Source organism: Lagenorhynchus albirostris, chromosome 3 (genome assembly GCF_949774975.1).
Source record: "Lagenorhynchus albirostris chromosome 3, mLagAlb1.1, whole genome shotgun sequence".
Classification (NCBI taxonomy): Eukaryota; Metazoa; Chordata; class Mammalia; order Artiodactyla; family Delphinidae; genus Lagenorhynchus; species Lagenorhynchus albirostris.
In genome coordinates, this window is record NC_083097.1 from 91,337,205 (window position 1) to 91,361,481 (window position 24,277).

The 24,277-nt window shown below is 43.4% G+C and overlaps 1 protein-coding gene across 2 annotated transcripts in view; it reads left to right on the forward strand.

Annotated features, from left to right (window-relative positions):
• Positions 1-24,277, forward strand: part of MCC (MCC regulator of WNT signaling pathway) — a 440,601-nt gene that overhangs the window by 321,857 nt on the left and 94,467 nt on the right. For both annotated transcript variants that reach the window (XM_060143381.1, XM_060143382.1), the window contains 2 exons: positions 4,152-4,265; positions 16,089-16,231. In XM_060143381.1, the coding sequence (XP_059999364.1) occupies positions 4,152-4,265; positions 16,089-16,231 (257 nt within the window). The remainder of the gene's footprint in view (positions 1-4,151; positions 4,266-16,088; positions 16,232-24,277) is intronic.

Here is a 24,277-nt window from a genome sequence, read left to right on the forward strand (position 1 = left end):
CCACATATTTTTGCTTCTGTCTCCTTGGCTAGAGCTTTGTCACATGGCTACATCTAGCTCCAGCTGCAAGGGAGGCTGGGAACTGGAATAATTTTAGCTGAACAGTAGTCTGACCAATGAAAAATCGAGGTCTTGTTCCTGAGCATGAAGCGAAAAGTGTGTTTGGGAAGAGACCAGCACAGTCTGCAAACGTCATATATTTTCTCTCTCTTTGGTTAGTGAAACATCTTTTAATGGTACTTCGAGGTTCATGTGTCTGAAGCTCTGACTCAAGGTAGAGGACATTTCAGAAGCCAGAATATAAGTAAAGGCATCCTGAAAAATGATGCAAATATAATTTTTCTATTATAGATAGTTGACAGTTCTGGTTGCTGTGGTCAATTTTTCTTTCCAGGATTTAAACCCACTGTCACTCCTTTTAAAAATTACCCGGAAAGACCTCTATTCTCTTATTTTCTTAATGCTGGGCTTGACACAGATCTACACAGGTTCTGTCATAATACTTGTAGCATTGCTCGAAAACTCCCTAGCTATTGAATTTGCAGGGATACCACCAGGTCTGCCAGAATGAGGGGGGTGAAACCCCAAAAGAAGGATACCAGTCAGCTCTTGAGTACTGGGTGATTGACAAGGTGGAACAGGGGAGCTCCAGAGCTGAAGCTGGCAGGGAGTGTCCACTCTTCCTTGCGGTGAGAACAGGACTCATCCCATGCTCAGTTGTGGGAATGAGAGAGGCGTCGGTCAGACACATTCTCAGCAACACGTCTTTCAACTTGCGGGCAAACTTCTTTCCACACTGCACGTCCCAACCTTTGTAGTTAGCTTCTGCTGAGTACTTGTCAGTGACACTAAGGAACAAGTGTATACTGCACCTGGTTTTTAAAGTTTTACCTTCTATCAGAATTGCTGGTGGACAGGGAAAGAAGATGCAGCAGGGACAGATAATAACCGTTTACAGTTTTTATGCTACAGCCTTCACCTGCAGAAAACACTGTGACAACTCTTTTTTTTTTTTTAATACAAAAGCCTCTTTCTCTTTAAAAAAAAAAAAAGTATTAAACAGGAAAGTATCCCAGAAGAGTTTGAAACCACCCAAAGGCCACCACCAAAAAGTTAGAATGCCAACTTTCCAGTTTATTTTTCTGTTACATACTCATTATTTTTATAATCAGAGGCAAACTTTTTAAGTAAAGTTTTCATCCACAGGAAAAAAAAACCTCTGAAAATCACTGTTACATACAACACTGCATAGTGAGGAAGGGGCATGGTGACCTTGGTTCTGGTGCTAGGCTCTCCGTGGGACCTGGAGTGAGCAGGTCAATCTCTGGGTTTCATTCCTCACTCGCAGATGTGGAAGTGGGAGATGCCACATGCCGAAGGCCTTTCCTCCACTCAGACATCTGTGGTTATGACACTTGACACCATCTGCAAAACTTGGGGGCATCACAGAGCTGGCGTCTAGTCTAGATGGTTCGGAGTTCATAGATGGATTCCGGGGTGTGTCATCATCTTAATTAGGCAGAACACATGCATAAGCACCAAGTTTATACTCTCCTCTAGGAGAAGGGCCCAACACATTCATGAGATTCTTAAGGAATCTTCAAGTTAAGAACAACTGAGGGGCTTCCCTGGTGGCGCAGTGGTTAAGAATCCGCCTGCCAATGCAGGGGACACGGGTTCGAGCCCTGGTCCGGGAAGATCCCACATGCCATGGAGCAACTAAGCCCGTGATCCACAACTACTGAGCCTGTGCTCTAGAGCCCACGAGCCATAACTACTGAGCCCGTGAGCCACAAGGACTGAAGCCTGCGTGCCTGGAGCCCGAGCTCCACAACAAGAGAAGCCACCACAGTGAGAAGCCCACGCATCGCAACGAAGAGTAGCCCCCACTCGCCACAACTAGAGAAAGCCCGCGCGCAGCAACGAAGACCCAACACAGCCAAAAATAAATATAATTAATTTAAAAAACAGAAAAACTGATCAATTCATATTTGATAGATAGGCATCTTCCATCCAGGGAAGAAAAGGGACTTGCCCCACAAGCACATCTGATGGATCCTTTGGCAATCCGGAGTGCTGGTGTCATCGTCTCTTGGCCCAGGGCTGTCCTCCATAGGATGTGACCCAGTCTGGACCCCTCTGCCCTGTACTGTGATGGAAATAACCACTCTGTGTGTCTCCCCATCTGGCCCAGTTCATGAGGTCAGTATGGAGTATATAGTCTCCTCTGTCAGCTTTTCCCCCGAATTCTCCCCCACCCCCTGCAGGCAGCCCTTTCCCCCAGAAGTAGGATGGGAGATGGATGAGAGAGGAAGCAAGTCTAGGCTGTCATAGTTGGGATCCTTGTTTCTGCTCCTATATATCTTAAAGAACATGTCCGCTCTCCATGTATTTCATCCTTCCTGTCAGAGGTCAGGTGGTGGGTCTTCTCCCAAGACCAGACATAATAGCATAGCAGACCACAGTGTCTGTTGCTAAAGGAACATTCTCAGATTGACAGTTCAGAGGCAGAAGGGGCAACCCAGCTATGTAAGGGAGTGAATTTGTGTCCCTCTCCCCACGCTGGGAGCAAAACTGCCTCCAAAAAATTATACAATGGGAACACTGTGGTATTTGTGCTGAGAATTCATCACAGAAACCCTGTATCTGAAACCCAAAGTGACCTTTTCTGAGCGGCCCTAGCCCTACATGAGAAGGCAAATACCACCAGATTGCCTGACATTTCCTTTTTTAAATTTCAAGCGTTCCTGATTTCAAATCGGCTGTTGATCTGTTGGTTTGCAGCCCCGTTGCAGTTAAGTGAAGTCCCAGTCACTGCTGTGATAGTCTCACAAACAACCGCTTTGAAACCCTAGCCCCTGCCCTATGTCTCCTTCTCGCCTACTCACCCTCCCCCAAGCCTCCCAGCCTCCACGCAGTGTGGAGGGGCAGGTTGCAGAAAAGAGCATCTTTTTAAACCTGAAATTAAAATCTTCAAAGTGGAGTTGTGTGCCGCCGCTGCACTGTGTACATCTTGAAAGATGAAATTTATTTACTTCTTACTTTACATCCTCTTGACAGAAGCTATACAGAAACCCTATAAAGAGGGAGGGTTTGCTCTGATTGGCATCACTCACCCAAGTGTCATGTGGAATTCAGCTCAGGGATGGTCTGAGCTCCACCTGGGATTGACAGTGAAGACAGCGAAGTAGTGACTCAGAGGGCAAGGAAGGCTGGAAGGTGCTGCTCCAGGAGCCGTGGTTGAACAGATATTAAGGATGGTCGCAGCCGTCCACCTGCAAAGCCACAGCGGGCACATGTGTGGTAGGCATGTGTGCATCCCAGGCTCCATGTGCAGAACCTGAAAGCTGAGCGGGTTGAGATCCTGGAAGTGCGTGATACGCTTGTTAACCTGCTGAAGAACGTTCTTTCTTGCTCCGCTTCCCCTGAGAGAGTTGGCTGGGGAAAGGTATAGTGATGGATTCTTGGTTTCTCTCGCCATAGCATAATTTATCAGAGTTCCGGTTCTGTTTCTGAGAGGCCTGCTTGCACAGAAGCATCATCATCTGGTCAATCTAGTCTGTCTGGGGAACAATGAGGAAGGAGGAGCTGGCAAGAAAATTAATGCATCAACTTGAGGAGGAGAACATCGGAAACGATGAGCTCTCCCATTTTTTTTTTCTTAATTCTCAGCCCTTTGGTCCGTCTGGACATGCGGCAGTATGGGTGATTGAATTGAAAAAAATTGAATTGCCCCATTCAACTCGCATATTTTCCCAAAGGTAAAAGCTAATTTGGTCCTGCCTTTTCCTTGCTTCTTGAGAATCAGGCAGTCCACACCAGCTCTTAATCTCATCCTTGCTGAGTAACTCGGAGAAAGCCCTTAGAATGAGCAGCTTTCCTCTCTATTTTTATTAGACAATCCAAAATTAGGTCCTACTGCCCACACATAACAGTGTTCTCCCTGTTACATTGAGGGTGACCAGATAATCCAGCTTGCCTGTGACACACCTGATTTCTGTCCATTGTCCCCTGAGATTAATATCACCCAATGTCCCATTGTAGATGATACCTATTTTTATGCGATCACACTAATTACAGGAAATGAAGGGAAGGAAATGAGTTTCTGCCGAAGGGTCTAACCTTGTGCTCCTTTCTTCCCGTCACTGCAGCTTCACTTGGCAGCCCTGGCATCACTCAAGGGAGATATAGTGGAGCTTAATAAACGTCTGCAGCAAACGGAGCGGGAACGGGACCTTCTAGAAAAGAAATTGGCCAAGGCACAGGTAAGGGGTCTGGAAAGGTTTTTTTTGCTTTATTTTTTAAGATGAAACATATGGAAATCTCCACAAAACAAATGACGGTTTGATGAGCAGACCCCCTCATGACCACTGTCCAGGTCAAGAATTAGAACCTGACAGTCATCCCAGAAGTACCTCCTTATGTCCCATCCCAATCCCACTTTTCCTCCCCACATGGCTTTTATAGTCATATTTTCTGTTTCTTTACGGTTTATCGCTGGAGTTTGTATGTCCCTAGACAGTGGAGTTTTGTCTTGCCTGTTTAAAAATTACGTGTTTCCTTTGAATCTCTTAATCCACAGGTTCTCCCTCCGTTCTTTATTGGCTTTATACTTAGTCTTTTAAAAGCTGGCCATTTGACCTGTGGAGTTTCCCACAGTCCAGATGTTGCTGATTGTTCACCCATGGTGCAGTTCAGCATGTTCCTCTGTCCCCTGTATTCCCTGCAGAATGGCCTTGGATCCAGAGGACCAGTCAGATTCATGGCCAGTTCCTCTGGCAAGACTGTAGAGGGTATTTGTTTTTCCACTGGGAAGCACATAGTATCTGGTTGTCTTGCCTTCTGAAATGTTAGCAGCTATCTTTTTTTTTTTTTTTTTTTTTTTTTTTTTGAGGTACGCGGGCCTCTCACTGCTGCAGCCTCTCCCGCTGCGGAGCACAGGCTCCGGACGCCCAGGTCCAGCAGCCATGGCTCACGGGCACAGCCGCTGTGCAGCATGTGGGATCCTCCCAGACCAGGGCACGAACCCGTGTCCCCTGCATTGGCAGGCGGACTCTCAGCCACTGCGCCACCAGGGAAGCCCGTTAGCAGCTGTCTTGCTACTGAATGCCCAAGTTCACTGATTCATCAAGACTTTACAAAATCATGATATTTTAGTTCTACCATTTCTTTCTCAGTTATTAATTGAAGTGCTTTTATAGAGACATTTCCCATCATCTATGATGTATTGAAACAATGGTATAGTTCACAGAGGAAAAGCAGAATCATTGCTTCATTCTTTTGATTTATTTAACATTTTTCAAGATAATGAATTATTTATGATCCTCTGAAAGTCCCCAGTTACTTTTTAAAATATTATGAACTTAGGGATTTTAACATATTTGGGTTTCAGTCCTTTGTAATTATTTTCCTTGTAGAAACTCAAAGTATACTAATTTTGGCCAGTAAGAACCTCTTCAGGTTGGCTCCTGAGTCTTTTGACAGGAGCCTAGTACTTACTCCAGGCTCATCTAGTACATTTCTCACTCCAAAACTGGAATTAAGCATTCTCCATGTAGCCTTGGTTTTTCTCTGTAGAAAATGGTATTTCCAGATTGCATCTGGGTGCTAAGGGTGCTTATTGCTTCTAGTTTGGTCATTATTTTTAGGCCTCTTTTATAAACATAGCCAGGAAATTCTTTATTTACTTATTTATTTATCCACATATGTATGTATGTATACATTTTAAGATAAAATACCTTAGGAGCTCATAATAATTTCTCCAATTTAAATTCAGACTACAGGGTTCTTTTACTTAGCTTCTGTATTTTATTTGTATAGCCTTTCTTTCACACTAAAAATCTTGGTTCTGAAGTTTACAGAGGATGATTGGGTAAGAATATTCCATAATTACTCATTTGCTTCATTCCATATTATATACAATCAGTCTCAAAATAATAACATTAATACTATCATAACAAATACAGTTACTGAGAAGAATTTTTTAAAGTTTTTTTTTCATTGTACTTTCCTCGTTCCCCCAGTTTTTTGCAACTGTACTATATCCACACTGCCTGACCCTATGGCCATTACATCTTAGACTTTCTTTTAGTCCTCATTTAGTCTTCTACAAGTAAATTATATATTTCATGTTTACCATGGTCTTTATGTCAATATCCCTCTGTTTGTTTATTGCCGGAAGCTATTTTCTAGTAGATTTCCTCAGGGAGGACTCATGGGAATAATCTTCACCAGCTTTCTGCTTGTTAATAACAATGTGTCTCTGCCCTTCTTACTTGAAAGGCATTCTTGCTGGCTATAAAACCCTTGACTCATCTTTTCTTTACTTGAATATGTTTCTTTATTCTATTTTGGCATAGAGTGTTGCTCTCAAAGTCTGTTAATAATACAACTTTCTCTCTCTCTCTCTCTCTCTCTCTCTCTTCCTCCCTTCTTTACTTCCTTCCAGTAATTTTGCTAGAGTAACTCTTAATCATTCTGGTTTGATATTCTCATGTTTGCTGTGTTTTCTTTTGATTATATTTTGTAATCTTTTTTTTAATTTCAGAGAAGTTTTTTCTAATTATAGTGTTTAATATTAGTTTTGTTCCCTTGCCTTTTCTTTTTCTTCAAGGATGCTTATTATTTATATCTTAGATCTTCTTTGCCTGTCTTCCGTATCTGTCACTATCTCAAATCCTTTATATCTCTCCCTGTTTACCTTGTTTTTCCTGTTCTCCATCTTCTGTTTTTCTTAGGCCTTATATGTTGTATTTATCCCCTCCTGTGTGCCTTCTGGCTTAGTCATATATTTCTGCATTTTTATTTCATTTCTTTTGTGTGTGTGTGTGTGTTCTATTACTTTCTTTCTGAGTTTTTCTAATTTTGAATTATGTTCTCCCACGTTTTATGCCATTTCATCTTTTTCAAGTCTTTTAGCTTATTTTGAAATAGTAGTCTACTGTTTGGGACTTTTTGTGGGGAGAGAGGTTCTCTATTTTGTGGCATGCTTTCATGGTTTATAGGGATGTTATTCTCCCCTTTTTTTCATTCTTCTTTCTTGTACCTTTATGTGGGATTTGCCCTCAATACTGTTCTGTTTTTCATTTTTATGTGAAAAATAGTTTCTTTGAACCTTTAGGAGGCAGAGTTGAACATGGCCTTTTTAAGTTCATAGAGCTTCCTTGTATTCACGAATATGGCAACCTGCTTTCCGACACTTCCTGGCTCTGTTCCCCTTACCTGCTTCTATCTCGATCTGTTCTTTCCCTTGTCTCTATTACCCCATCCTGTTCAATTTTGATCCTACTCCCAGCAGTTTCTCCTCCTGGCAGAGAGTCCTAGGGCCGGTCTTGAAAGTTCATAGGGACTAGCTGCCTTAGCCCCTTCAGATCTTACTGTGGGCCCCTTGCTCACTCACTCTTGGCTCAGGCAAAACCCCTCCCAGTTGGCCCTCCTCACTTTCCTGTGTATACTTACTGGCTGTTCTGAGGTTTTCCAGTTGTCGGGTCCCTCAGTCTTGTTTCTTCCTTCTGCTTCTGCACACACAGACACCATTTAGATCTTGTGGATGCTGATGGTTTGTCCCTACCTGCTTCTGTTTTGTTGTTCAGGAGGATACCTTATCTCTAAGCATTTGCTTTTGATGTGTAGGTTCTCTATATTTGTGTGGGAATTCAGAGAGATTAAAAGAACGAGGCTGCCCCAGTCATTGGTCTAGAATGACCTATGGCAGATTTTGAAAACTCATGTTTCATAATCTTAGACTGTTCGAGTAGAGAGGAAAGACCCTTTGTACTTGAGATCATCTACTTCCACATTTGACAGGCAACCCAGAGAGGTTAACTTGCTTACCCAAGGTCAAATGAGCAGCCAGCCCCAGAGCCAAGACAAGGCTACCAGTGTTCTTTCCTCTTACAGGATGTTACAGAGACAGAAATTTTCAATTTTTACTTGGATGAAAACTTTACATTTTCCTTCTGATCATAAAAGTAACAAAAATGTGATAGAAAAAACTGGAAAGGCAGCATTATAATATTTATACTGGATTCTGGTGAATTAGAACTTTTCTAAATGCTTTGTTGTTGTTTCTTAAGGTGTTTTTTGTTTTTTGAGAAAGCAGTTATTTTTTCATTAAAGGAAAAATAGAATGGTGTTAAGCTGGTGTAAGGCCAGCCATTGTTAATAGTCCTGATTGGTGAGAATGTTTCTTTTAGGAAAAAGAAATTGTGAGTGCTTTTAACTGGAAGCTGGCATGTACCCCAGTCTTGGATTTTAAAAGATGACCAGGAAGGTTTTTGTTAAAATTTAAGTCTCAAAGACAGAGCAGCTTGTGCAGAGGATGATAAGAGGAGAATGGGAAACTTTTTGTCTGCTATGTCAGGGATTGATTCAGATCCCTTTTGACTTAACTTATGGTCAAGATAATCTCATGTAATAATTTTGTTGGCTGGTTTTACCCCTGATGGTTACATCACAGTACCATTTAGTTGACTCTCTTGCTTGTATACTTACAGTAAATATACTTAAAAATTACTCTTCCTTTCACTGGAAATGTCTTCCCAGTTCAGATACTGGGACCCAGGAAAGAACATGAAAAAAAAAGGTTAGTCTTGCCAGGCTTATACCTTTTATAAAGATGAGATTTATGCAAGGAAGTGTCTGTGCCGTGCTTTCTCTGTTACATGACTTGGTAAGTGATTCGTGTTTGAGGCTTTACCAGATGGTGGAAGAGCAAGTTTGTGTATAAATGTATAGTCTGTGGCTTTAGTAAGTTTTACCAGCTCTCTAAATATTACAGAGCTATGATTAAAATGTAAAATATAAATGGTGCTTTTGTTCATCAGAAATAATCAAAGAGAGCTTCATAATCTGTTGAGTAATTATTAATGGTGATACTAGAACTAGTTGAATAAAAGAAGGCTCATTATACATGGGCAAAAGTCGGTGGAGTTTTAATAGTGATTGGAAGGGAAGAGCTAAGTAAAGGACCCCCAATACCAATGTGATAGGGAAGGCAAAGTGCTTCTGTATTTGCATCCTACTGCTGCGTAACAAATTGCCCCAAATTTACTGGCTTAAAACAACACACATTTATTATCTTACACATTTATTATCTCCTGTGCATCAGGATCCCAGGCATGGCTTAACTAGGTCCTCTGCAAGTTTGCCGTCAAGGTGTGGGCAGAGCTGCATGCTCGTCTGGACACTCAACAGGGAAAGAGTTCACCTCCAGGCTCACTCACGTCATTAGCAGAATTTCTCTGTGGTTGTAGAATTCATGGCAGCTTGCTTCCTCAAAGTCAGCAATGGAGAGAAAGATTCTAGAGTAAATCTTCTGGCAAGACAGTCTTATATAATGTAATGCAATTATGGGAGAGACATCCCATCACCTTTGCCACATTGTGTTAGTTAAAGGCAGTCACACATCCCACCCAGATTCAGTGAGATGGTAATCACACCAAGGAGACACAGGGATCATATGGTCAACTTGGAGTCTGTCCATCACAGCTTCCTGGGGGATCTGATGAAGAGTGCCACTATTAGCCTACAATAGTGATGATCGCCACACTTCTTTAGCTCTGTTTTGTGCCAGGCAGTATAGCAAGCATTCCGCATGCTTTATCTCACTGAGTTCTCATAATGACCTGTGATGAGAAAACCTTAATATTCCCATTTACAAATGAAGAAATTGTGAGGTTTAGGGAATTTGAATATCTTGCCTGAGATGATGGAGCTAGAAAGCACCTGAAGTCAGGGTATGAATCTAGGTTTCATGGGAATCCATAGCTGTACTAGTCCCCCGGGCTGCCCTGGGGATCTCAAAGAGGGTGGGGAATAGGGCACAGGTTAATTTGGTTTAAGTATCTACCCTCCCAAATCAAACAGATGCTCAGACCTGCGCATGCGATTTGCACCAACACTAAACACCTTCTGGGGGAACAGCCTGGTGGGAAAGTGGCGAAGGTTATATACGGTACCGATTTGATGCTTTCAGCATATTTTGTTTGCGTTTAATACCAACAATTATTTTCAGTAACTGCATTTTTAAAAAGTACTACAGAAGGAGATATATCAGAACAAGCTTCTGAGCCCCTTTGAAATTGGTCAGTAGTAATACAGTACACCTTCTATTTCTAAGCTCTCTATCTTTAGATAGCAAATGTTCTGAATTTTCTACGGCTTGACTTTTAGGAAGAAGACAAATATAGTTTTCATTAAATGTAACGGAGAGAGTGTTTTCTTTAATCTTTCTCTTGTATGAGATACTTACAGAGGTAGTATGGATGCCTTCTCTTTGCCAGGATCTCCCTCCCCCCATTCCTTCCTTATTTGTTTATACTCTTCGGTACAGTGCTCTAGCTGTTTTGTTTTGTCAATGACATTTCCATTTGTGCTGAGCCTCTTTGTTTAGTTGGCTTGGTTCCCCACCCTACCCCTCAGGAAAACCTGGGCAAGGACTTCGAATGAGGGTAGAAATATCCTGGGTGGTATTACTTGTGATCCATCCAGTGTGACCCTGAGAAAGTAGCGTAACTTCTTAGCGTATTTTAAAAGGGAGTGGTGCCGACCCTCTTCCCACGATGGTTGAGAGGGTTAACGAATGAATGATGGCATTGCATTTTTCAAGAATGGAGTTTATAATACCCTTAGGTTTGACAGCTGAGACTAATGTGATGATTAAAGATCAGTGGCCTCTGTGGAATAAGATAAAACCCAGTGAAGAACATTAACAAAGCCATAAAGCTTCTTAGCATCACCGCATTACACAGGGTTTTTCCAACAAGGGCTCAAGTTCTCAGGCCAGTCCGTCTCAAGGCTGACTCACAGCTTTATCCCTGGATTGCACCAATTGCAGAGATGAGCCTAAAGGGTTTTATTCTTAGTGGTTGTAATGATGATATTGCTTGCTTTTATTGAACATTTTTGCACATAGGCAGTTTCACTCCTTTATGTGGCTTGAGACAAGTATTTATATAGATTTTAAATTTGCTTCATCATCATGATAGGAGAGTGGAAACCTAGAGAAAAAGCTCAGGGTATATATTAAGCTCCAGATGAAATTCAGGAAAAGCAAAATCCCATCCTCTCTAATCCCAATCTTTTTTTTTTTTTTCTTTGCCTTTCAAACTGAAAGTCTGTAGTTGCAGAAGAAATCCAGCTTCCTAATGATAGTGACCTCCAGAAATTCATGGCAGGCAAGATGCTGCAAGCCCAGGCTTTCTGGCTTTGCTGTACTGTAGGATCAGTCAAAAATGCAGTATAGGTTGGAGGACCCTGGGTAAAATTCTCTGTAATAATAGAAGAAAAAAAAAGCAGTAGCATGTTGTTTAAGACCATTTCTTATTTTGCTCAGCTGAAATTATGTGAGATGTTTCTATACAGTAAGGAGGCGAAAGTAATCCCTCATCTGCAAGTTTTGCTAGAAGAAGCCGCCATTGCTTTCTGTTCAGAAAGTTGTTGCTGAGTAATTGACTTTGGTAGCTAAAGCTGGCTTGATGGGAGCTGGAGGGACTTAGAATTTCCTGCTTTATACCCCCTTATGTCTGCTTTTTTATTTCGGTGCTCCCAGGGGGTTGGGGAGAGAGCTATTGGGGTTTCCTAACTCTCCTCTGGTATTGTAAGGCATAATGTTCATGTTTCCTGGAGTTCACCAGAGGTGGTGCAGGGTAAGAGACCAAGGGGGGATCACTCTGATGCCACTTGAGGTCTTTAGGTAAATGGTAAGGAGGAGTTAAGCCCACAGCTCAGGGAGCTGGAAGGGAGTAGAGGCGAGAAGGCTGTGGCTACAACAGCCTCAGCCCCTTGATGGCATACACAGGACTCTGAGGGCTTTGCAGAGCATTCTGTTCGCTATCTGGGTTTTAATAAATAGTCCCTGTGCATTTGCTCTGTTTTCATCTATAAAGTGGTTGTATCATCAGGATATGCAGCGATAACAAATAACCCCAAATGTTCAGTGGCATAAATTATCAAAGGTTTATTTTTTGACTTCTTGCTGGGAGCTCACTGGAACTGGTAGGAAACTACTGTACTGTCCTCACCCAGCCTCCCAAGCTGATAGCCTCTACTATCTGTACTGTTGCCCAGGGGAAGAGAATATGGGAAAGCCTGCAGAAGCGCTTAAAGGCTTCTAGGCAAAAATGGTGTATATTCACTCATATCTTGCTGGACAGGCAAGTCACATGGCCTTATTCAGCTTCATGGGGGAGGAGAAATATTCCTCCACGTGCATGGATGGAGGTGAACCAGGGTCTTGGTAAACGCCTCTGCAGGCTGCCACCAGGGTGCTCGTGCTTATGAGATGTGCATCCCTTACGGTGGTCCTGGCAGTGCCCCACATACATAAGAAAATACTGGAGAAAAATGAACACCATTTGAAAAAGGATCTTGTTAATGGATTATGAAAAAGTGGATGTCTTTGTATCATTCTTTAAAATTTTCTATAATGTACTTAAAGTTGTAACTTAAAATTGAAAAATTTGTGCAAACGTTAAGTGGTAATAAGAGTGATACTCTTTGTCCTGTTTGGTTGTCATTGTTATATTACCTTCTTAAATGAGGCTTTACTGGAATACCTGCCCATAAGTGACTCTCATATGGAGGTGCAGTATACAGCTTGACCTAGCCTGTGTCCTTGTGAAACAGAATACCGGAAATCACATAGCCTCCTGGGTTAAAAAACGCTCTCGGAAACTCGGGTTAGTGAGAGGCATGGGCAGTGTGATACTTGAACTGGGCCTCATTTTAATAGGCCAGTCCTGCTTGTGTGGGAGGCCGCCAGGGCAGGAAGGCACTGATTGCTCACAGCATATGGCTTTGTCTGTCCTGGGTGCTCCCCACTCATCTGCCACTTTTAACACATTGATGTGCCCCATTCCTGGGCTTGGTCTTGTGCAGTTTAATGGGAGCTGTTTAACAAGAGTGGTTTTTTGAGTTCTTTAGGCTCCTGCAGGTGATGGCTTGTTTCGTCCTGCACTGTTGCCCTTGTGGGAATTGATGCACTTCTCCCGGCACCACAGCTTGGAAAAGCTCAAGGGGTTTCTTCATTCAGCTTGGAGAGCAACGCTTCCGCTCAGCTTTGGCTTTGCATGATGAGTGTGCATGGAATGGGTGAAGCGTGTTTAATGAGATACCTCAAGGGGATTTTGGTTTGTAACATCAAATCAGCTCTGAGCTACGTCCTGAGCTATGTCTTCTCAGTCATTCATTGATCTGGAGGCTAGGAGTTTCAATAATTATTTTCCAGTATTCTCTCTTCACTGGGAAAAGAATCTCCAGGGCACCATTCTATCATCTCTTCTTCCCCCCCACCCCTCCAATTCTGTCCATGTTTCTTATGCACCAGCAGAGGAGTCTGCTTGGAAGCGGCGACCACATTTCCCTTCAAGGTAGGTGTCATAGTGACCCTCCCTATGGCACCCAGCACCGTATCATAGTTTAGGAAATCAAGATATAGCTATTACTTTAGAGGAAGTATTCAATTATAGAGACTTCCCACCATTGTGAAAAAACATACATATGGAAAAATATAGGAATGTAACCTTCGCCTTCAACTGAGAAGTTTTTTCCTCTAAGACGTTCTTGTTGCTACTCCCAGATGAACTCCTAAGTTCCAAATAGACATTATGAATCTTTTTTATCCTTTCAGCTGCAAGCACTGTTCTGTCTGACTAAATTATCGGGCTTCCTGTTGAGTCTTGTTCATACTCACACCCTCCAGGCGGACTTTCCTGTTAGAGGCAGGGTGAAGATGGTACAACACCAGCTCTCATGCTCTTGTTATCTGGGTACCAACCATCTGATCTCCCTGCAAGCCAGGCAGCCCCACAGGAGCTCACCTCTCAGATAGCTCCTAACAGCCAACAGGGACACCTAGAGTGGGCTTGGTGTTTATCAGTTGATCCTGTGTCTTTCTCTTGAATAAACACTTACACATCTTCATTTTTAAGTGGATTTTGCAGTTTCTTGTCTGCCTTGGTGGTGGTGGCGGCCTGTTGACCTGTAAAGACTGAAGGAGGAGGAATAAGTGGGGAATTTCAGGGAGAATGAGAGCTCGTGGAGTTTGTAAGGGGAAGCGTTTCACAGCAGTTTATAGCCCTAGAGAACTGAATATGGGAAACCCCAGAGCAGGAACCAGCAAGATGACAAAGTAGTAGGAGTCATGGCATCCACAAGATCAAGGTCAGACCGGGCATCATGTCATAACTATTGTAAGATCTGGAACTGGTGACCTTCGTGAGAACGTCAGCTACATACACACATACACATACTACACACATGCAGGTGCATGCGTGCACATGTGCACACACACACTCACATACACAATTTGAAGATGGGAAAAAAGACCAGTGATAAAAGCTCATAGATATTCTGCGGGGATGGAGAGAAGCAGTATTCTGCTTATGGAGAGAAATAAGAAGCTTTTTCATTTACTGACAGGTACTATCTGTGAGACACTGTCATTTTGTGGACTTCTGTTGTTCCTCTTAAAGTGTGATGGATCACAGGTGAAGAGGCATAACTTCATGGGAAGAGAATTTGTGGCCTGTCAGGGTTTTGCTCTGGTTAGGAAAGCTTCCATGTAGGTAGGACTTTCACTTGTCCTTCCTCCTGGCCTCTGGTTCCATTTACTTCCTGTGTGTTGGACCTTGAGTGGAGGTTATTTGATGTTTTGGGTTGTCACTAAGAACAGAAGTTCACGTCACTGTTTCTCTGAAAGTCACCATCTCACAAAGGTCTGTGGTACAGGTTCCTCTCCAGTCTTATTTCTGGAGCTCTGAGCAGCACCCAGGAAGTTACTACATTCATAGTGATCAAGCTGCTGTTCATAGGTATGGTCCCTGCCGTGATTTATACCAACGTATTTATCATACTTTGCTGAGTACTTCTGTTTCAGGTAGCAGTCTGTTTTGAAGGCTTTGTGTCCCTGCCCGGTAGCTTCTGGGTTACACCATTGGAAGCCTGGCAGATTTAGGAACGGGGAGGACATTGGACGTGGTGGGTGAGAAGCCTTACCTTGCCCCCCTGCCCCCAGCCCTGAAAGTGCAAAGCTGGCAAGTACATGTGGCTCTTGGCGTTAGGAAAACCGTACCGAAAATGAAGTTAAAATTCCTCCACGGGACAGGAAATTCATCAGGACTGAATGCAGTAGACAGGGGCAGAAGGTTGACTCCTTGTTCTGTCGCTGACTAGTGTTCTATTATTATGTAAATGAGATTAAATGTACAATGACTGGTTGGGGGTTGAGGAGGAGGGAGAGAAGTGAAGATGAACCAGGTTCCTTAGGATTTAAACTCAAGATGCAAAAATGTTCTTATAGCATCTGCTGCTTCTTAATCCTTCAAATGCTGAGCAAGGGAAGCTCCTCGGCTTCTTGAAACGCAGCAATTTATTTGTCCCATCGCACACCTAGGTCACCCACAGCGAACCAGGCTGTGTGCCAGGTGCTAGGGCGAAGTCATGAAAACACCTAGCCCCTGCCTTCCCGGAGTTTATAGTCTAGTAGGAAAGGATATTGGAAAACATTATGTGTGCAGATAACCAGCCATGTAAGAAATGGTGTCATACAATCGAGGATTATTTGCTTGAAAAGTGGCTGAAACATACCCTAGCAAACTTCAGCAAAAAAGGAACGAATTGGTAAAAAGGAAAAAATGAGCAGCCATAAAAGAACTTGGGAAGAAAGCTCTGGGGATAGAGGTAGCAGGAACTGGAGGGCAGTCTCATCAGGACCCTCAGTCAGGTGAAGTGACAGCATGCAACTTTAGATCCATTCGCCCAAGATTCAGATTCCCAAAAAAAGGTATCTGCCCACTCTGTGGCTGAGGAAAAACAGGAGGTGTGGATAGTGTGCAATGGCAGAGGGACCTTTCCCCAAAGAGCAAATGAGAGCTAGAAAGATAAAAAGACTCAGATGCGCACCAGGGGCTCTGTGCAGTTCAGCTATTGTTGTGTCTTCTGGGACTCATGGCCAATGCGCAGGTGTATGTTTATTTGGGGCATACTCAACATTGAGGTTGTGATGGTTTGAGGCCATAAAACTTAGAATCACTCACCTGTAGGTGTGTCAACTCATTGGCACTTCTGTCTTGTTCTCTCGATCCCAGTGCGAGCAGTCCCACCTCATGAGAGAGCATGAGGACGTCCAGGAGCGAACGACACTTCGGTACGAGGAACGCATCACCGAACTCCACAGCATCATTGCTGAGCTCAATAAGAAGATAGACCGTTTGCAAGGCACCACCATCAGGTAGTCAGCTCCAAGTCAAGGCGCTCTCTCTGCCCGTCCGGGTGGTAACCTGGATTTCGGATTTGAAGTCACCTCTATGAATTATAACAATGTTTTACTTGGAACTAATATTTCTACAGTTGATAAGTGTTATCTCTTTACTTTGTTAACCATGTGCTTTCCCGTCCATTATTCTCTTCTGACCTTGATCCTCGTGGTAACCCTAAAAGGTAGACAGGGTGGGAGTTGTAATCCTCAGTTGACTGATGAGGGGAGACTGAGTGAGATGCTTTATCAACAGGTTGTAAATGGAGCCTCTTCTGTCTTAGAGACCAGCATCCCTACCAGCCCTTTTTTTTTTTTTTTTTTTTTTTTTTTGCGGTACGCGGGCTTCTCACTGCTGCGGCCTCTCCCGTTGCGGAGCACAGGCTCCGGACACGCAGGCTCAGCAGCCAGGGCTCACGGGCCCAGCCGCTCCGCGGCATGTGGGATCTTCCCGGACCGGGGCACAAACCCGCGTCCCCTGCATCGGCAGGCGGACTCTCAACCACTGCGCCACCAGGGAAGCCCCCTACCAGCCCTTTTATTCACCAGGTCTGTTCTAAATATACAAACTCAGTGCATCCCTTGGGGATTTTGAGAGATTTATGAACGTGGCTTTTAACTAAACATCACATATGCTTCTAGATAATCTAAAAAAATTTTGAGCTCACTTGAAGTTGACTCACCAACATTGACGTAGCCTCGTACAAACTCCTAAGGCAGGCAGTTGGGGAGGAGCGAGATTTGATCTATCACGTTATTGGTGGAAAAGCTGGGGCTTAAAAATGTTAAGTGACTACTTTGAAGTTACCCTTAAGAGAGGGCAGATAGAGATGGAGTTAGAACCCACTGTATCTCTGCCTTTACTCAGTTTTCTTTCCATAAAAGTGATTGTTGGGGATTCTTCCTTCCTTGCTCATCAATCAGCTGGCCCCTAAGTCTCCTGCACACAGCACTTAGTTGGTGTGTCTGCCCTGCTGTCCACAAGAGGGGTTTGCCTTAAGTGACTTACTGAGCCAAGGAAGAGAACTTTTATCTTCCTGCCCATGCTGAGGGAATAGCCCTCAGGAACACAAATGGTTAGCATCAACTTTTATGGAGAAAGAGTGCTTTGTACTCTGCCTGTTTGTATAGGCCTCAATTAAAACAGTTTTAGAGGCAGCTTCTTTAAACTCTCCCTCTACAAGTCCTGGGTTAGAAGAAACTTTGGATGCATTTTGTTCCAACTCTGAGAGTTACAGTGATGATGGGGCTACTTGATGAGAGTACTGGTGGGCCTCTGTTTCAGGGCAAAGTTGTGGGAAAATTTGCACTGAATTGGAGGCACACAATACATCTCATATTCCAGTTTAGAACCTCAAGCCTTTTAAATTGTATACTGGTCTTCAGAGTGATTGTAGGTTAGAAGAGCAGAGAAGAATTTTCAGCCCAAAGAAATGATTATAGCAGACTTTAAGGAGGCTGACAGAGTACACTGGCAAATTTGTAATTTCCATTAAAACATGCTGCACTTTTAAACACTTGAGAAGGTGAAGGCAAATGGACTCAGTGAGTTGTGAAAAAAATGCACCACGCATCACCTAGAAAACTCAATTTCAGGATGTTTAAATTGAATATAATGGCCAAACTCCTTCATGTTAAAATACAGTGAGCTTCTTTTTTTTTTTAACATCTTTATTGGAGTATAATTGTGTTACAATGGTGTGTTAGTTTCTGCTTTGTAACAAAGTGAATCAGTTATACATATACATATGTCTCCATATCTCTTCCCTCTTGCGTCTCTCTCCCTCGCACCCTATCCCACCCCTCTAGGTGGTCACAAACCACTGAGCTGATCTCCCTGTGCTATGCGGCTACTTCCCACTAGCTATCTGTTTTACGTTTGGTAGTGTATATATGTCCACGCCACTCTCTCACTTTGTCTACAGTGAGCTTCTTGAGCATAAACATTTATCGGTGCCTTTTGTTTAAAGGAAGATTGCATCTGTATAGATGTCACATTAAATTCTGCCAGTTTTCATTATGTAAGTGCGCTAGCCCCTCCTCGAGGTGGGGACTCCCTGCAAGGCTGGAAGACTAGCAGACATGTGGGCCAGTAAGGCTAGGCTCTTCTTGTCCTCTGAGCTCTAGTAGCCAAGGTATCTCCCAGCCTCCATCACTCCAGGAAATTGGTTTGCTCTCAGGTCCTGATAATAGACCCAGTGCAGGAGGAGCCAGATGCCTTGGATGAACTCTAAACTGCCCTGACATATCCAGGCTATAGAGAATTGTCATGCTAATCAGGTACATTCCTGGCACCTTATAGACTTTCTTGTCACTTCAATCCGGGCCTGAATTAAGAATTTATTGGAAAAGCTGAAAAATCATCAATAAGGGAATGGTTTATGATATATCCACATTTAAGCCATACTGAATTACATAAGAAAAAGATATGACAGTCTCATAGTTTAAATTTTTTTTCTCAGGTCACAATCAGAGAACCAGGGACTTTCTGTGACTGCCCTAGAAGACTCTCCCATCTTTTATAGCCACAGGGCTACTGTAGTCAAGAATCAGACACTGCAGGTTGCTGAATTCCAACATAAGTTGAATTCAAAGCCACATCAGATCCCTTAGGTTAAAGGTTAAGCACTGATAGGAAAAGATGAAGTGGTGAGAATTTAAATGGACACATTTGGATAGATTCAAATGAATCAAAATGCCTAGAGCCTGCAAATGCCACTGAATTTCCCCTCCTGCAGAAGCAGTCCCACTTCCAGTCTAATAAAGTTAGTCCTACCTTGCTTGGAGACTGTAGCAATCTGATCCCAGGTAGAGGGTACCAGATATATTCATACCTCACCGGCTACTCCATTCCTCCTTATCTTTAGGCCTAAAAGTAGCCAAATTCAATCCTGCCCCAGGGGAATAAGTAGAGAATCCAACCTTGGAAGATACAGTTAAAATATGTAAGATATTTATAAGATTTTATTCATTTATATTCACAGAAACTTGAGAAGAATATGTATAGGATTAGGGCCTAAGTGTTCTAGACCAGGGAGGGAGGGATATAGTGTTCGACTGATGGTGAATTTATTGATACAACTGTTCCTGTCGGACATTCTGGATGTAGTGTGTTAGCTCCAGCAGTTTGATTAAATGAAAACTAGAGTCATTGGAGGATTACATTAAATAATGTTGAACTGCCAGAACTTCCCTTGTATAACATAGGAGTCCGGAGGCCGTGGGAGCCGGGAGTGTTGGGTGGGAGCTGACGTCATTAAAATGGGGTCTTTGATGCCACTTCACTGCTGGAGTCGGTGTGGGCTTGTCTCTTGTACTGGTCCACAGGGCTGCAGTAGGAATCAAAATGATTCGACCCGTAGAGATTTTTGATAATGGCTAATTGATCACGGAGTCTCCAGGATGACTAGACTGCATAATTTCTTGCTTTTTTATGTATATATGCCATTTCCTTTTTATTCTCTTACTTTCTCCTCTTATATAAGGTGAGTTGGTATCGGTGAAGCTTAGCATTTAATAGTTAGGCTACGTGATACCTAGGTGAATTTGTCATTAAACTAGAAGAGGAAGGCTCACCTAACAGTGGATATAATTACCGATGGGACTTTGGGTCTCCCATTTTGATGAGAAGGTGAGTACATTTACATTTGAACGAGGGATAGTTACAGAAGCTTGATGTCATTGCTATTGCAATTTGGAAATTTAAGTACGTGTGAGAGGATGTGTATAGTTGTCAAGTAGCCAAAGACAGTAGTGTGGATGGATGTTGTAGACAGCACTGTAGACAGCATGAAGGATGTTGTCTGGCACCTGGTACCATTCCCACCCCTTCTCTCTACTCGCCCCCAAATCAAAGAAGATTGACCCTGGGGACTACTTCCCAAACTCCCTTAACAGCTGGGCTCTGGGATACAGTTTTGGTTCTGCCAGTGAGATGCATTCACCTGGATCTGGAAGGCTGAAAGGAGGTGGGAGCCATCGTCCCTCAGGCCATAATGGTGGCAGCTGACATACAGGCTTTGGTGAACATGAGGTCCTGCATTGACTGGCCTGACCCTGGAGCTGTGGGCAGGTGTGAAGGCAGCAGCAATTTCCTCATCCTGGAGGGGACCACAGCTCTGATGGCAAATCTGACGGCCCCGGGTGGCCTCCACCCACCCTTCTCTTCTCTAGTCCTTCCTTCCGATGGTTTTGTAAGCACGCAACTACCTAAATTAAATCCTTCTTGAAACACCCAGAAGAGTTTGTTTTCCTAACTGAACCCTGCCTAATGTGTCCTAAATCTCATCTGCTTGGAATAAACACTGAACAGTTTGTATTTATGGCCTTCTAAAAATTTTTTATTCATGAATATTTTAAACAAATTGGATCACATAGCGCACACTGTTTTGTAATATGTGCTTTTTCACCTGTTTGTTGTGGCTTTTTTTTTAACACTCATCTGGCTTGGGGGCATTATATAATGGTATGGGTAAAATGGAAAAACACGTCAGTAGCTCACTTTGGATCTGGGGGAGGAAAAAAGATGTCTAAGCAAATTAAACATGAGATCTTTTGTTTCCCAAGGAGATTATTTTCTTTTCCCAAAAGCTGCTCTCATAACATCCACCTTTCACTGCCAACTCTCATGAGTAGTTCATGATTTCTACTTCATTTCCCATTTGCTTGTTAGCCCACAGCTGTCTGGCTTCTGACCCCAACAGTTTGCCAAAGCTCCCTCTGCTATGTACTGAATTGTGCCCCCCACCTCCAGTTCACATGGTGAACCCCTAGATATGACAGCGTTTGGAGATGGGGCCCTTTGGGAGGTCATTCAGTTTAGTCGAGGTCATGAGGATGGGGACCACATGATAGGATTAGTGAGTGTCCTTATAAAAAGAGATGGCAGGGCTTCCCTGGTGGCGCAGTGGTTGAGAGTCCGCCTGCCGATGCAGGGGACACGGGTTTGTGCCCCGGTGCGGGAGGATCCCACATGCCGCGGAGTGGCTGGGCCCGTGAGCCATGGCCGCTGAGCCTGCGCGTCCGGAGCCTGTGCTCCGCAACGGGAGAGGCCACAGCAGTGAGAGGCCCTCGTACCGCAAAAAAAAAAAAAGAGAGAGACGGGAGAGAGCTTGCTTGCTCTCCAGCTCTCTCCCTGCCATGTGAGGACGCAGTGAGAAGGCAACCATCTGTAAGCCAGGAAGAGAGCCCTTACCAGAAACCAACCATGCTGCCACCTTGATTTTGGATTGCCGACCAAAGTCTAAAACTATGAGAAAATTCCTGTTGTTTAAGCTTGTCTATGGTACTTTGTTACAGCAGCATAAGCTAAGACACTTTTTTGAAAATCACCAATGATTTCTTAACTGAAAAATCCGGTGACCTTTTTCTTGTTTCTGGTCCATTTTTGCAACATTTAATCCTAAATCCTCCTTCCCAACTGGTGTACTCTTCTCAAATCTCCATGACCCTTCATGTCCTAGATCTTCTCCTCTGTCCCTAAGATCCATCTTCAGCCTTGGCTCTTACCCTGGGCTCTCCCCCACGCCTTTCACCAGGATGGCTGCAGCCCTAAAGCACTGACCTCTCCTGTTTGTGTCACATTGACATTGGCACTTGACCTTTCTGCTTCTTTGTCTGCACAATGCTCCTCATTTAGTGACTGAGATAGCATCCAAAGCCTCCTTGTACTCTAACATAATCCATTTGCTAAAATCTCATGCCGATGCTACACGCCCGACCTTTCTCCTGATCTTCAGGCCCACACTTGGGCCTGTGTGGTACATCTGTCTGTCCATCTTCATGTTGCTGCATCTCAAACAGTGTAACCAAAACCTCTTTCTTTCCCAGTAAAACATGTTGTTCTGATTAACTTCTGGCCTAAAGAGTAGAATATAATGAAACAAAAAATAAAACGCAGGAAGATAAGGTAGCTTTCTTTCTCTCTCTGTCTTCCTATGTGGTACATATTCCAACCTTGTTCACTATTTGAAGTTTTTGAATATGAATCTTACATCAGACCTTGTTAAAACTGGTACTCATTGATGACAAGGATGGATTATCATATACATAGGAGAGCATTTCAGAGTCCCATTTGTTCAGTTATTCACCATAAGATTCTGAACTTCCTCTGTACTATATGGAAAAATAAGAAGTATTTACTCATCACTTATTTCCTGCTATAGATCCTCTAAGAGAACTGAAAGGAATACCCTTCCTCCTTGTATCTAAAAAAATCTTTGTTCGGGCTTCCCTGGTGGTGCAGTGGTTGAGAGTCCACCTGCTGATGCAGGGGACGCGGGTTTGTGCCCCGGTCCGGGAAGATCCCACATGCCGCGGAGTGGCTGGGCCCGTGAGCCATGGCCGCGGAGCCTGTGTGTCCGGAGCCTGTGCTCCACAACGGGAGAGGCCACAACAGTGAGAGGCCCGTGTACCGCAAAAAAAAAAAAAAAAAAAAAAAACTTTGTTCTTTAAAAGAACGATGACCATTTCAGGGCAAGTCGGCCTTTAATTGCAAGAGAGACAGAATGTGTTTCAGAAGACAGACCACACACTCAGGTAGACTGGGCTAGCTGGACATAGTTGACTGACAGTTACCAAGGTAGGCAGATGTTCTTCTGGGTCTTGTTCATCAGTCACTCCAATCCAGTGACAAGGCATGAATGTGCACCCCAAAATAAAACAGGTATAGAGACTGCTACTGAAGTTAATATTTTTATCAACTGCTGCTGATTCCATAATACTTCAGCTCAAGGTCTGGAAAGCATGATAAGAATTATACTTTCATTGACTTTTTCCTTTTCTAATTAGATCATTTCACCCCTAGCTACTAATGAGAAAGAATCTTTAAAAAAAAAAGAAATCTTTTCTTTAGGCCATCATATTATTGTTTTGTTGGTAACTAGATTTAAGAATTAGGCTGTGCTGCTAACTGGTTGTATAGTCTTAGGTAAGTCGCTTAGCCTCTGGAAGCTTCAGTGGTCTTATCTGTAAAACAAAGGTATTGATCCTGTCTTAGGTGATCACCAAGATCCCTTCCAGTCTGCCAGTCTGTGACTTGTCTGCCTCTGCTAGTTACGTAGGTGTGTGTACAATCTAATCCCTGCCCCCTTAGGAACGTTTTTGGGTTTTTTTGTTAAGCTAGTAGCGAGCATTAATCATTGCAACTCGAAACTAAGCAACGTGGAAGCACTTCACAGATGCTTCGAAGTAAATGAAATAATGTACATTTAGAATCCTGTGAGATGATCCTTTATGTTCCGAAGAAAAACACCTGAGAACTTTGTAATTCCATAATTAGGAAACTGCCACAGTAGCATACAATTAGCAACATTTATCACTTTATCAGAGCTTCTGTTTTTTTTGACTTAAATTGATCACTTCTTGGACCTTTTCATATTTTCTTCCTTTTCATCACCGGCATTAGCAGTTAGTGTTCTTGGGGGAGGCATTTTTTTCCCCAAAGAAATAAGATGTCACTTACCAAAAGTTACCATATACACCATGGAAGGAAGCAAACAATAAAGTCACTTTGAGATGCAGGTGCTGTGTCATTTGCTAGACACCCTGCCCAGCTAGGTGACGCCCTGCTGCACAGAGCAGCCTTAAAAACACATCTCAAATTCTTGCCTTTGTAAAACTGCCATGGATCAGCAGGGTGTTTCGGACTTCTTGTTCCATTTCTCTGGATGGACCAATGCTTCTGAATAAAACAGTAGAGAGAGAACCCCCAGCATCAGTCTTCTGCAAATGCTGCAGTCCCAGATTGACTGTCGACTTACAAAGGGCCCGGAGACCATTGGCTTTTGTCACTTTCCAGTCCCAGATTCCAATCTCCTTTCAGGAACGATGCCGATAAGGATGTTCAGGAGATGACGAAGATACGCAACTCCAAGACTTTTTACCAAGTCCGCTGGAGAAACAGGGTTGCACAAATTTTCTCATGTTAGGTTCAGTTTAACCTTTTTTTTTTTTTTTTTATTGCGGTACGCGGGCCTCTCACTGTTGCGGCCTCTCCCGTTGCGGAGCACAGGCTCCGGACGC